The following is a 14,726-nucleotide window of genomic DNA, read 5'->3' on the forward strand; positions in this document are numbered from 1 at the left end:
TGTGTAACTCCAAAAGTCACTACTAATCTAGTTCACAGATCAAAGCTTAAAATGATTCTGTCAAAGTGCTACCACAGAACTAATTTTGACTGGCTATGAAAAGCGAATGGCTCTCACACAAAACCCTTATGCGAGAGAGTAGATACAAGGCGTCAAAACACAAAGAACTAGACTCCTAAATGGAAACCTGACCATGAAGATCTCTGCTAAGGAGGAAAGTGACATGTAAAGCTGCAGCTTACAGATGGACTTCACTACTAGTTAGGAGCGTGAACTAACAGTCTTGACACTTAGTTGCTTTTTGCCTCAGCAGCAAGTTGGCATGCGCCATCTGCTGGGAAAGCAGCTTAACAGTTTTTAAGCCTAGCTCTGAAGCTTTCCCAAACTTGCCGTGTGCAAGTACAGATGAGACTGTAGCTCCACTACAATTAAGTCTACTCACCACGTACTAAGTCTGTGCAAAATGCACAGTGCATCTTTTAGTTAGTTGGTTAACTTATGTTGTGTCTTGATGTGAATACAATTGTCATAGATTTCATAGACATTTGGGCTGGAAGGGACCCCGGAGGATCATCGAGTCCAGCCCCCTGCCCCAGGGGCAGGAAGTCAGCAGGGATCATAGGATCCTAGCAAGATAAGCATGCAAATGCGTTTTGAAGCGTTCAAAGTGGGTGCTTGAACTGCCTCAGGTAGCAGTCTGTTCTAATTATATTTAACTCACTTATGGTAATTACTACATAAAACTATTTAGAATACAGACAGAATAAACATTTAAAAAGAACTTTATTACTGAGACTAGTTTTCATCAAGTAGTGAGTCGGGCTCCAAATAAACACAGGATAAAAACATTTACTGAATGAGTTAACCAAAGTTGCAACGTGAAAAAAGTAGCCAGTAAAGGCCTGCATGACCCCTAGTACTAAGAACCAAGTTGTTTTCTGTACTTGAAGCACAAGAAAAATATATAATTGATTCTTACCCCTGTAGCCTGCAGATGTTGCCTGAATTCATCCATTGTTGTGTTTGAGATGCTCATATCCCTGAACATTCCTTCCAGTTTAGATGTGAATTGACATCCACATTCCGTCTATAAAATAAAGTAGTTATTCGCTGTACCACCATTATAAAAATGCATCTATAAATGCTGCAAATCTCAAAACACTGAAAGAAAGCACTACATGCCACAAGTGCCTAAACACAGAAAAGGTAACTTTGGCTATAATTCCTTAGTTAAATTTTCATTCATACCCAGTTTCCAGGTCTTAAGAGAGAAACTCTTCTTCCCATGCAAGGATGAGAAGCAGTGTGAGACATAATACTATGAAATCTGTTTTTCCTTACTGATTGTGTTCAAAACAAACCAGTCAAAAACATATTCTTTATCTCAACCTGCTCTGAAAAGTTAATGCACACATACCCACATAAACCAGCCTTCCTGTAACATGACACTGAATGAAAAACTAATTTTACTCAGCCATTCAAAATCATTAATTGGCCATGACAAGCAAAGTTTTCCAGGTCACTACAACATATCAACTGAGATGACAGAAAGTGTTAAAACCATACAGTATTGAGCATGTGTTGTAAATGTACTTACACAGACAAGACAGCCATATTAACTGAAATATCTCTAACTTTTGCGAATCTGTGAGGACCAATGAATCCTTGCTGACAGCTGTTAACTAATCCTTGCTGCAGCTTGCAGGTATGGTTACCTTTCTTTCAAATAACTAAAGTAGGAGTGGTAGGGGAAGCCAGAAAGGCCTCACCTCTAGTCATCCGTGACAAATCTGGAGTGACCAAACTTTACCAACAGATGGTGTAGAACAATTGTGGAAGGTATACCACAAATCAGCATCTCATTCCCCCAGTGCCACTGCACTTCCCCATTCAAATCTGCTGCTTTTCTTTCTGCTCCCAGCCCTGTGCTCCCTGCCTGCTCTGCTTATTGTGCTGCCTGTCCTCTCCCCATCTGCTGTGGGCCAAATACAGAGACCACCTGTGCCACTGGTGGCATCCATGTCACAGGCTGGCTTCCCCAGTGCAGAAGGTTGGTATGTCAGGAGACAAGCATCGGCTGTATTTGAAGCTTGTTCTTGCTAACTGCTATACCACTCTACATATACAGGTAAAAGGCACAATGGGATCTAATGTTTGACCCACACAATCATGCCCCCTGTCATGCCACACATGCACGGCAAGAGGCACAACTGTGCAATTGTGATTTGGTTCTATCACACCTTATTGCTGGTGCACAGAGAACTGCAGATCATGATCCCTGGCTCCCATGGCTGTGAACACTAAAGCTGATGGAGCCTGGGCTCGCAGCAGGGGCAGCACTGGGAACACTGCTCCTGCTATGAGCATTGTTGGCTGTGAGGCTCAGTGGGAGGTTTGCAGCAGCAGCTTCCCCCCTGCTGTGAGCCCTGCAGCCTGTCACTATGGGGCGTGCAGTGGCTACCACCACTGAGAGCCTCATGTCGTGCAGGGCTCACAGTACGGGGGAACAAGCTGCAACGTTATTACACATTTTTTATGGAATAACTTTGTAGCTTTTTGCTTGTTTTATCATGCCATTAATTGGTTGAACACATAGCTGGGTCACAATTTAAGGCATGATTACCTGGTTAATCTTGCCTTAAGTGTAATGTGTAGGGGAGGTATAAGTGACCTGTAGGTTACATATACATGGCATAATGCTATGCTGGGCAGGGATACCAGAGCTAAGCTGCATACCAGAATCAGTACAGCTTTGTTAATAAAGCATAGCACTTGAGCTAAATAGCTCTGCTGAAAAGATAACTTGTGCATCTTCTACTTTATTGTGCTACAGGTTCCTTAGAAGAACAGGTAGTCTTCAACATCTTGAGGTAAAACAGATTAAAGACATTTTTAACTAAGAACAGATGCAGTCTCTCTCACATCTTACAAAGGCAAAGCAGATTCTGCAAGGTGACTTGCTGCCGCCTCCCTTCAGAAGGGACTTTGTAGGATAGAATCAGTAGTTAGGCCAAGTTGTTTAGACTCGACAATGCCTGGGTGACCCCACATGGTTATATGCATGGTTTTATTCAACTGAAGATCTGTTAGTCCTACGTGAGACAGGTTGAGGCACAAAATAGCACAGGGTAAACCCAGAGCACCGGCTGTCCAGATCAAATCAGCTAGTTTGCCAAACATTGTTTCTTGTTTTTATTTTCAGTGAGGTCTTGGCAAAATGCTCTAAAGGTTTCAGCCAGGATACAATGTTTGGTTTGCACTACAGCTAGGGTATCTTAGTTTTCCAAATGACTAGATAGAATTATAGGTAGCTAATGTCCACTAGTTTATCTCCAACTGCTTCAAGAGTTCAGGGTATAGGTTATCAGGTCCACAGGCTTTACCTGTTTTAATTGCCCTTTTTAATTTGGGGTAAAGTGCATCATGGGAAGTGAAAGGCACCATAAGGTAAATGTGTTTTCAAAAACTAATATGGTCTCACTATAAGAATGCCAAGTCAAAAAAAGCAGATTCCAAAAGAAGAAATAGCATACTGTACAGTTACTGCATAACCTTTCATTACCCCATCTTGAAGTGCTTTATTTTATGCTCTAAGTGCTCAACAGTATTTAAGATACTGCAAACCCATTTTGCAGATCAGTGAAAGTGTGTGGAATAAGAAAAAGGTCAAACAAACTCCCAGTCTCAAACCACTTAATTATACTGCCTTTTGGAGTTGCACTATTAGTAAGAGACTAACTTATTTGAGGACCTATACGAACAAAACAGTCTAAAATATCTTTCTACTCTATTTGGGACAGACATCACCTAATTTTGTAGTTTTATTTCTTTTTGGACAGATTAGTGTTTACTGCAAGGAAATAAAAATAGTATTTTCTCAAATTTATTAAAACCTAAAACTGAATATTTAAATGAAAATAATTGTATGTCAATTACATATTAATTAAAAGAAATCAGAAGTGAAGATAAATTAAAGAACCTTTTGGATGTGCTAAGTTGCATACAGATAATCTTTTACCTTTAATTTTGATATCATGTTTTTCTCAGAGTCATCTGAAACACTCTTGTTTGTGAGGAGTCTTCTTGCCAAGTGCTGTTTATAGTAACGTTCAAAAACATCTTTCTCTTGCATAAACCTAAATAAAACCATTGCCTTATCCAATATAGTTTCTACTTCTTGCTCTGTTAGCTGTAAAAGAAATATGTAATTTGCTACTTTTAGTATATAAAATACAAAATTTATTAATTTTTAAAATTAAAACCTTAGCCCAACAAACACCCTCCCCGCACTACACATACCCTTCGTGAAGAAAAAGAAGTACACACCTAAGTCAATTTAACTGGAAAACAATCCAGTTAGGAGGCAACAATCCAGTTTTGACCCCAGGGTTAAATTTCAACATATAAAGGAAACAAGTTCCAACTCTAAAGTATCTGGGTTGACTGCATTTTGAAGGACTTTTCAGCCCAACACTACCACCACTAACCTGACACCACCCCTAAATTGGAACCCACCCTGCATATGCAAAGTAGATGACTGGGGCCCCCTCTGGCCCAATTTACCAGGTGTAACAAAACAGCAGCACACTAACATACCAAGTAAAAAGGAAAACTCAGGTGAAACTAAAATGAAGACAAGACACTCAAGAGGAAAAAAGTTGTAGTATATGACAGAAGAAAAGTGCCTTACATTTCCCACAGCTACTTTAAAACTAAAAAAAAAAAGTACTGTTGAAAAATACATTAAAAAAAACAACAATATCATTTTAAAATGAAGGCTGAAACTCTATTTATAAATCATTTTACGGTTTGCCTGTCACTCTATGGACTGAGCTGGAGTTCTAGTGCTACAACAGGTAATGAAAAGTGGGTTGAGGACAATTTCAACCTTCAATACCAATAACTAACTTATAAGTAAGTAAAACTACAATTTAATTTCTGAAGCATGAACAGAAATCTACGCTGTAAGAACCCTCACACATTCTACTGCAAGCTGAAAATATGTTTCAGGTAAACAGGAAACAGCTACAACTAAAGTCCAAGGCTTTTCAAGCAAATGTTAGCTGCTGGATAATTTTTAGTTAAAGCTGAATATGCTGTTTTACAAAAACTAGGCTTCTTGATTTAGATATGAACACTTGGTCTGTAATTCTTACCATTTTCAATGAAAAGATGCAATTATAGTGCTGTATTTTCTTTCAAGTTTGAAACGGAATCAATACAACTGAAAAAAGGGGCCACTATCTTTTCAAATCAACTGTAACATCCTAGTTGTAAGTGAAATACTCTCGTTTATGTGGTTCACTATACACTGTTTAGGTATAATATTTTACATTAAAACATGTTAAACTGGTTACATGTAGCCACGCTGAAGTAAAGCTTGTTTTTCCCAATTAATTTAAAAACCAACAGAATGGGATGTTGCCTGAAAACCTGGGTATGACATTAGTCAAATCTTCCACTCTTTCATGCAATGCTTTGATTTGGTTTGTATTACTGTTTAAAACATTAAAAAAATAAAGTACTCTAACTGAGAATTTCACTGCCATACTTGATTGTAAAGCTTTTGCAATCCTCTCTGCATGTTAACTATTTATGGTAGGGATTGCTCATAAAGTACATGGATGAGACTATGCTGGGAGAGTTGAAAACACTTTGGTAGACAGAACCACAGTAAATCAAGATGATCTTGATGAAGTGGTCCAAAATCAGCAAAATGAAATTCAATCAGGACAAGTTACTTTGGAAGGGAAACAAATTCAAGAAAGGTAAGTGTTAAGCTGCATACTCAGGAAGGAGAAATCAAAAGCAAAAAATCAAAGTGCAAAATAAATGGGTATGCAACAGTACAGCAGAAGGGATCTGAGGGTTATGATAGACTACAAACAGTTAAACAATCTGAAGCTGTTGCAAGAAAGGCATATGCCATTCTGAAGTGTATTAACAGGTGTATCATATGTAGGGACCTACCCAATTCACAAGCGCTGCCCCCTCCCCGATTTCATAGGTAGAATGTAGGCCCATGTAGCCATTTCACAGGTGGAAAGCAGCAGGCCCCCCACATCTCTGATTGGCCGAGGGGCCTCAGTGGTCCTACCTCTCACCACTGATTGGCTGCGGGGGCTTCCCATCTTCTGGCCCCACCCCATACCGCTGATTGGTGGAGGAGGGCAGGGCCACATGACAGGCAACCCTGACAGGCAATCAGCAGCAAGGGGCAGCAGCCATCTTGCTGGTAGCCCTTCAAGGAGGCACTCCCTTCCTCCCTAGCCCAGGCAGCTGCCACAAAGCTATGAAAGCAAGTCTCCCCCACCCCAGATTTTGCAGGCAATGTGATAAGCATTCTGTTCTATTTCCACTGGCAAGGACAAGGACTGTGACTAACTTTGGACACTGCACAAGTTGCTGAAAGTCCAGTGGAAAGCAAAAGAATGATATGACCTATGAGGAAGGGTTCAAGGAACTGGACTTAAGATAACTGAAGGGGGGAATTGTAACAGTTTTCTGATACATAAAAGTTTATTAAAAAGATGAAAGTAATCTACTGCTCTCCAATGTTGTGTGTGATGGAACAAGGAGGAACCGTCTAAATCTGTAGTTAAGATTTTCAGTTAGATATTGGCAATAGTTTCCAACTTACAAAGGTTAATTAAGCACAACGATCAATTCCCAAGGTACTGAGGGAAGCTGTGGTATCTCCTTAATTGGAAATGTTTAAGGACAGGGTAACACATCATCACAGACTGTCTAGATATACTTATCCTGTGTCAGAGCAAAGGAATGGACAAAATGACCACCTTTTGGCTCTGTCCCTTTCCATACGTATAAATGTATCCTGTTGAGAGTTTATACTTACTCCCTTGACTCCTTTTTTCAGCTTATCATCAATAAATAATGAGAGGTACTCTGGAGACCTAGAGTTGAGGTTGAGGAAATACTCAAAGTCACCCGCAATAGTTTGCTTGAAGAGGCGGTCATTATTGAAAGATTCTTGAAGGAAGCGATCAAACCTACTCTTTAAATCCAGTAAACCCTTAAGAAAAAAAAGGGGAAAATTTTGTTTTTACAGGTATGCTATTGCAAGTAGTAAGGAAATTACACACCACACTGCATTTTAAGAAACATTAATTGAAGTCATATTCTATGAATTTAGCATTTATCTCCATATTTCCCAGTATTAATTCAGAAACCTTTTCCCCATTTTTAACAGTCTGGAGTGGCACAAATCAGTCTGTTGTTACACTAACTGCTTCAAATAAACCAACTAAACTATGTGCATTAACAGTGGAGTTATTAATCAAAAAGGAAAAAAAAGATTTTATGTACCAAGTTAATTTTATCCCCAAATTTACTAAGATGTATAGTCCAGAGATACAAGATGGAGCACAATAAATCTTAAAATCTACAGACATAGTTCCCATTATCTTGGTTACATATAGTTCTTACCAAGCTTCAAGGGGCATCATGATCAATAACAAACAAGATACTCATAGTTATGAGTATGTATTAATAAAGAAAAGAAAAGAAAATAATAAAACTAAGCACATGCAAGTACTAGATAATAGCTACTTCAGCCATTCACCCAAAGTCCAACTTGGATTAAATGCTTTTTTCTCAGTAAGCCAAAACCAAACATACATCAGTCCATTTGTCAATATTAACACTATCATCTTAGCATAGAATAAATAAACAAAACAGTTTATAGATGGTCTAGAGCATTTCATATAAGGACTGGTGAATCTGTTCAGTTTATAATGTATAAACTAAAGAATTTATAAATGGATATTAGCCAAGTGATATTTTTCATATCTTATAAAACTCCAAAAAATATTGAACTCAGTTACTTAGAAGAAGCCATTGAAAAGTTATTCAATATAGTTGTATTTCTTCTCATTTCCCCAATTCACTTCAAGGAGTAATCCTTAGACAGGCTAATTAATGAATATTAGAGGATTTAAATTTAAAATTGATTCCACTAATCTCAGTTTACTAAAGTAAGTTTCAGTTTCACAGTGTGAACACCTGGCATTAATAGGAGAAACTGTTAGCACCTTGAATTACAATAGTATTTCAAATGTCCCTTTCAAAGTAATCACAAGAACAATTAAAGTCTAATCCCTTGGCAATGCTTTGGCAATCATCTCACCAATGATGCTGATATTGCAGAAGCAGAGCTGGACTGGAAAGCTGCTCGTTTCTTCTGAATACCATATTAGTCTTCTTGCTGCTGCTTACTTGAAAGAGATGAGGTGAACAGGCTGTGATGAAATCAGAGTGCCAAATTGGTATCTCAGGGGTTTAGGTTGTAGCTGTTGCTAGTCTAAGGACATAGGCAGACAAGGTTCTTTGGGTATCTCAGTTTATAAGGATTGATATTCTTCTCCTTCCATAGTGGAAGATACACTTCTTCAGGGGCTTGCTAGAATCTGATCATCAAATGCTGTCACACTTTCCGCACTTCAGCACCTTTATGGAATGATCTTGTTGCATATTCATAAGCCAAAGGTATTATCTGCTAATGCATATGCAGAACAGTTGTAAATCTTCTTCAGTTTCATGGCCTTAACACTTTTGTCTTTGTGGCAGCAAATTCTCAAGTTTTCTTTAAAGTAAAACTTAAAACTCTTTCTTTTATTCAGTTCATTTTCTGGGATACTTCCACAAGGTTTAACACAGTTGAAATAATTTCAAATTAATCTAAGCTCTTGTATTTCTAGATCAAAGCTTTTGGCTTTTATTTTAAGCTAACATGACTCTCAAATTTTAATGTTCAAATGATCAAAAAGTTTACACCTCCACTTACTCCTTTGCAGGTGTGATTATTTTTCTTCTTTTGAAGTTTGGTAAGAAAGTTGCATAAGCATTGCCAGTAAACAAATTCCTCAATCAATATGAATATTTTTATACTCAAATGGCTTCTTATAATAGTATCCTATTAGAACTAGGTTATCCAATTTATTACCAATTAACATCTTGCTATTAATACAACAATATTAGCAGGGCATTACATTAAAATGCCTGTACACCTATACAAGATATTTGCAACCGAACATTATAAAAGAATATTCATATACTCTCTTTAGGATACAGACTACACAAACATTTTCCCTTTAAAGTAGAAACACCGGATCATTAGAAATAGTCCACATTTTCCTACCTATACAAGTTTTTCTCAAGATTAAATAACTGATTCATAAAGGCATACATTTTTGTAGGCAACTACCTACTGATGAACTGCAGTTTATGCAACTCCTAAGGTGCCACCCTGTCCCTATCTTCTGCCTGACTTCAGGCTAAGAAAACTAACCACCTCTGTTCAAGAGAAATGAGTACTTATTTAAACAAAAACAAGTTTTAGTGAGAACGCTTCCAGAATTCTTTTCATACATTTAAAACATTTCCCACTATGAAGACAACCAGAATTAGCTATCATGACAACATCTTTAAACTCCTAACAAAGTAAGAGGTGCTCTGCTGTTTGAGAAAATGCTTCTGTTGTTTTTTGTTGCAATCTTCAGTACTTTCACCTCGCAATCTACGATTAAAACTCCTGCCAAGTGCACTATACAGGAAGAATATCATAACAACCAACAATCGGATACCTCTTACTAACATCAAAATCTAGTTCGTTAAAGCAAAACACAGGAACTATAAAGTGTATTTCAGAGTCTGAACAACTGGATTTTGATGTGACTGTTACTTTTTATATAGAATAGAAGCTTCCCTAGTGTTTTTTTAAGTTACCCTGAATATTTCACTTAATAAAAAACAGCAGTCCAAAACAAGAGATTAGTCTCCAAACCTATGTATGAAAAGAAGTTGTAAATATCTTCTTGAAATCAAAATTGTCACAAAACTTTAACAACTTGTAATTTAGGCTATCTGTAACCATTGTTCCATTGATTTGAAGGCTTATTGACTACATATAGCATCAATTAAACATCCTTGTAGTTAATGACTACTCTAAAATGCAGAGAAAAAGTGAGAAAAAAATATATATTTTATGTACCTGTATATAGTCAACGGGGTTCTTTCCTTCTCCTTCTTCAGATACTAGTGCTTTTCCTTGCTCTCTCAGATATGAGCTCATACACTCACACATTGTCTTCAGACCATTTGGCACACGGCTAAATAACTTGTACATGCAAGCAAGGTCTGGAAAAAAAAGGAATATTATTGATTTCAGCCAACACGTATGTTTCATTCTCACTCATTCATTCAATCAGCACAAACAGACATGAACAAATTCTGGCTTAAGATTCATTTAACAATCTTCACAACAACAAAAGTCAAGATCTGCTGCAAGAACAAAACAGCATGGCATTAAAATTCACTAGACAAATGAGAAGTTCATGAATTCAGGGGAAGATGTTATATATAAATTTTGTTCAGTAACACAGTCTTCAAAATGCCCAGCCTAAAGTTCAAAGTTAAAGTAAATGGGAAAATACTTTAAAATAGAAAGGACTAATGTAGTAAGTTTTGGGTCTTAGCTTAAAAAAAAATAAATAAAAAAAAAAATCACTAAACTTCTTAGGAAACCTGAAAGTTAAAAATAATTCATGTTTGATAACAGCCCCAAGTGCAGGATTCTGCAGCACAATTTGTCAATAACCTATAAGTGAGTTAGCTCTTCATTTGCTCACTCTCTCCTGTGCCACCCCCCTCACCAAAGTTCAGAGCCTGGTGGCTTTCCTCCCTTCCAAATCAAGCAATATAAAATGGAGGCTCTTTTCCTTTATGTCCTTCATTTGCACATCAGGGCTAGGGACAGACATTCAAAAAACCAGAGCCTGAATTGATTCAACCTTTGCAGGGTAGTCAAAGGTAGAAGCAGTTTGTATAGAACAGCCTAGGCTGAACCGTTAGTAACAGCACAGACATGTGGGCACATGCTTGCAGTTGCTTACACCAAGAGCCAGGGGCGCTACAGCCACTTGTTCTCCATAGTGTAGTTTTTAGTCTCTTCCCTCGCTGAACTGATCAAGCAAGATCACTACTGAGTGAACAACTTTCTCAAGCAGTTCTCAAACTGTGGCTTATTGACCAGAAGTAGACTGGAGTTGGATGGTTCAGAAGCTACACATTTTGAAAACTACTTAAGAGAAGTGTGGGAGGCTGGCAAGTTGACAAGTGCCACTTATTATGCATTAGTACTTTTGTGAGAGTTGATTTGGTGCTTCTATACTTCCACTGAAATGTAAATATTAAGGGCTAAAGAAAATTGTAAGTATCACAAAAAAGCAAGCAATATCCTAAGTATTTTTGTTTTCAGTGTAATCCAGTCTTACCTTCTGTCTTTCCATTTTTCAGCATATGAACTAGCCCAGAGTTCTCCATTTCCACTATAGTCTTCATATGCTTGGAAATAAGCTCCCGCTCAACAACTTTCACAATTGGCTCTTCTGTTGATTTATCAAGGCAGTGCATCACCCGTTCTATTTCTTCATTAATTCTGGCTTCTACTTTCTTTATATATACTGAAGCACTGTTTTCAGCTAAAAATTTCTGACTTTCCATCTATGATGAAAAACAAATTAACACTTGAGAGATTTTTTTTCAAAATGAAGAAGCAAATGTGAAGTGTGCTTGGTATCAATCAAATAATTTAGAAATAAATTCTAATCAAATCTGAAATGTCACAAGCCATTAAATAACTATACCTGTGATATCACAAAAAATATGCAAGTGTGCAAATATTTGTGCGCCTGTTCACACAGTTCTATACATGACAGCATACACACAATTTCAAGAGGCACTAGCGTCCAGTTTCCAAGAGTCAGTAGAACTAATCATGAGGCTAATGCATAAAACCCCAAAATAGCAACATCTAATTATGTCATACCATAGTTAAGGAAAAAAGGAGAAAAACAAAAGGTGGACAATTTTTCTGAACCTAGCTGGTGAAAGTTTGAGGTAAAGGATCAACAGCCCATTTTATTTTCATTCTAGCTAATGTCAGTGAAAAATTTCTTATTTCATGTCAAATGGCTTTTATCTAAACAGGTCAATATCATTCTCCTTCGATGCTCAGCACAAGACAGGCAAGGAGTTTTTTTATTTGTTTTTTTAACCTGTTGTAAACCAATTATTTAATTTTAATTTAGAAATTTTGTTCTATGAACAGTAAACATTTTATCCAGACTCAAGTTTAACTCCTGACTCTTCAATTTCACATCTCCTTTCCAATTTACATAATCCTAGTACTTAGTATTTCTTTCTACACAAATTAAAAACATGCCTTCTTGCTTCAAACATGTTCAGAGACCTCTTACACTTTTCTACTTTATATCATGTGATAAAGATGACATTTTTATTATTAAATTTGTTAGCATCTCAATTTGGCTTTTTGGTTCCCCCATCTGACAGAAATGGAGGTGTAGGAACTTGCATTCAGTGAATGTACTTGACTATTTCAAATAAGGACATAAATGGTCTTGAATGCAGGATTAAGCCTCAATAACCATTGCTCCAAAATGCCAATCTTCCCCTGTAACTTTTCTTAACCTTTCTGAATTCATTATTCAAGGTTCCAATAAAAATACTGTTTGATAAGATAATTATTTTTTCTTTCCTTTTACAGAAGTTATTTACATATATTTAGAGTTTATGAAACTAAAAACTCTCAATAAGCTTAAAACACTTGCATAACGTCAATGTTGTAAGATTAATCAAAGTTTTGTTTAGTCATGTGCAAACATGCTCTCCCTCCTCTCCTCCACCTCTATTTACCTATGTAACAATTAGTTAATATAGCTGTAGATCTCATCAACTCTTGCACCTTTTGGGCAACTACAAATGTATTAGCTACATTCCAAGCACAGTTATTGAAATGACAACAGCATTGTACCTGAAAGAATTCTGCAGACATCTCCAAAAATGGAGCCTCAAAGTCTTCTTCATAAACCGATCTTCCTTCAAGACCTAGAATCATTAACATCTGGCAAGCATTTCTTATTGCGCCTCTGCCAAAAGATGTTAACAACTTAGAGATTCATACATGCTCTTAAGACATAAAGTAAATAGGCAGAATAAGTTAATATAACTATGTAGAACACCATTATAACAGGTGTGCTGTTTCTGTTCAGCACCTGACAGATTTTATTGTGAAATTTTTTAAAATGTAAAGGTGACCTAGAGCTCTCATTATATTCAAAAGAAAGTATGAACTAGGTGAACTACGTCTCAACTGCAATAAATGATTCTAAAATTTGTTTACATTTGTATTACATGAATGCCACAGAACAGAACCGACAACCAAAAGTTTTTTTCTTTAAAAGCACGTTAAATTAAAAAGGTACCAACAAATAAAAAATGGAACAATTATTCTAAACTTGATTTTATCCTGGATGAGGCTCATTTAAAAGAATCCAATAGTTACAGCCATACTACTGTTCTAGCCCAATTACGGAAAAAAAAAAAAAAAAAATCAGAAACACAAAATATGATTATGAGCACAAACACATCAAAAAAAGTATAGGAGCGTTGAGGATTCATTCCAGGAAAATAAAACCCATTGTCTGCCAATAGAAAAGAATATCTGACTGTTGCCAAGCAATATCAGTCTCTCATAGATTGCCTTTGAAGCTACCCCAATCACACTACTGTACCCAAACTAGCATGAAATTTACATATCTCCACACCCAACAGCTATTCTGACATTGGAGAAGTACACAAAAAGCTGGCAAATTTCTCATTATTTTACCTACAACATCATGCATGTGGCAAGAATCTCACCATTTGCTAACATAGTAGAAAGGAACAAGAAACTGATTTAAAGGCTTAGAGAAACAAGAGAGATTAAAACTCTTGGAAAGAAAAAGTAGTTAAATAAGAGAAATCATATAAATCAAATCAGTAGATCCTAATACAAGAGTAAAATCAATGCACACAAAATAAGGAGAAATAAAAGCTAAGGCAAAGGCCAGAAATTGCCCAACCCCTAGACATTACAACAAGCTGCAGAGGCAAAGAAGTGGTAAGAAAGCCTTGAAAGAAAAAAAATCCCAGGTTAAATATAAAAGAATATTCATGTCTTTGCAGTTAAATCAAGTATATACTGTTGTGCAACAGCTTTTCTTAGTCACAAACCACCTAAAATTTACAAAGGTGGCTGGCTTAAACAGTTAAAGGAGCCATTTTGCCTGTTCAAAACCTGCACATCTTTTTAGCATAATACAGAACAACTTTAAAATATACTTGTGGTCAAATTGTAGATGTGACTGCTGGTTTGCAAAGCAACCTCTATTTACATCTATTTATGTTGCAAACACTACTTTCCATTCTATATCTAACAGACTAAGCAAAAGACAGTAATAAGTTATAACTACTGTACCTGTCTACAACTTCTCCTTTCCGCTCTCTTGCGATCATATCCAACAGTGTCTGTCGAAGGTGATCCCTAATACAGCCATAACGTACAACTTGATCTCGAAAAATTATTAAGCCCAAATTGTAGACATTCTCCACATTATTTTGTTGTACATACACACGGTCCTACAGAGAAAAAATACACGTCAATGTAAATTTATGCTTAACAACTGTGAAATTTGAAATGCTCACTTTTCAAACCACAAGGAATCAATTATATCTCCCCTCCCAGTCACACAACTTATTTGATTTTCAAATATCTGATGTACACTGATAAAGTCTAGAGAACTCCACACCACACTATCATTATTAACAGGAACACATAATATGCTCAAGCCTGTGTCCTTTACAAACTT

The 14,726-nt window shown here is 36.7% G+C and overlaps 1 protein-coding gene across 1 annotated transcript in view; it reads right to left on the reverse strand.

The window, feature by feature from the left end:
- CUL3 (cullin 3) overlaps positions 1–14,726 on the reverse strand; it is a 94,250-nt gene that overhangs the window by 18,021 nt on the left and 61,503 nt on the right. The window contains exons 4-10 of the mRNA XM_090052239.1: positions 14,336–14,496; positions 12,851–12,965; positions 11,292–11,520; positions 10,010–10,155; positions 6,857–7,033; positions 4,019–4,189; positions 980–1,087 (exon numbers count right to left, since the gene is read on the reverse strand). Of these exons, the coding sequence (XP_089908365.1) occupies positions 980–1,087; positions 4,019–4,189; positions 6,857–7,033; positions 10,010–10,155; positions 11,292–11,520; positions 12,851–12,965; positions 14,336–14,496 (1,107 nt within the window). The remainder of the gene's footprint in view (positions 1–979; positions 1,088–4,018; positions 4,190–6,856; positions 7,034–10,009; positions 10,156–11,291; positions 11,521–12,850; positions 12,966–14,335; positions 14,497–14,726) is intronic.

Source organism: Crocodylus siamensis, chromosome 6 (assembly GCF_052110815.1).
Source record: "Crocodylus siamensis isolate JL-2025a chromosome 6, ASM5211081v1, whole genome shotgun sequence".
Lineage (NCBI taxonomy): Eukaryota > Metazoa > Chordata > Crocodylia > Crocodylidae > Crocodylus > Crocodylus siamensis.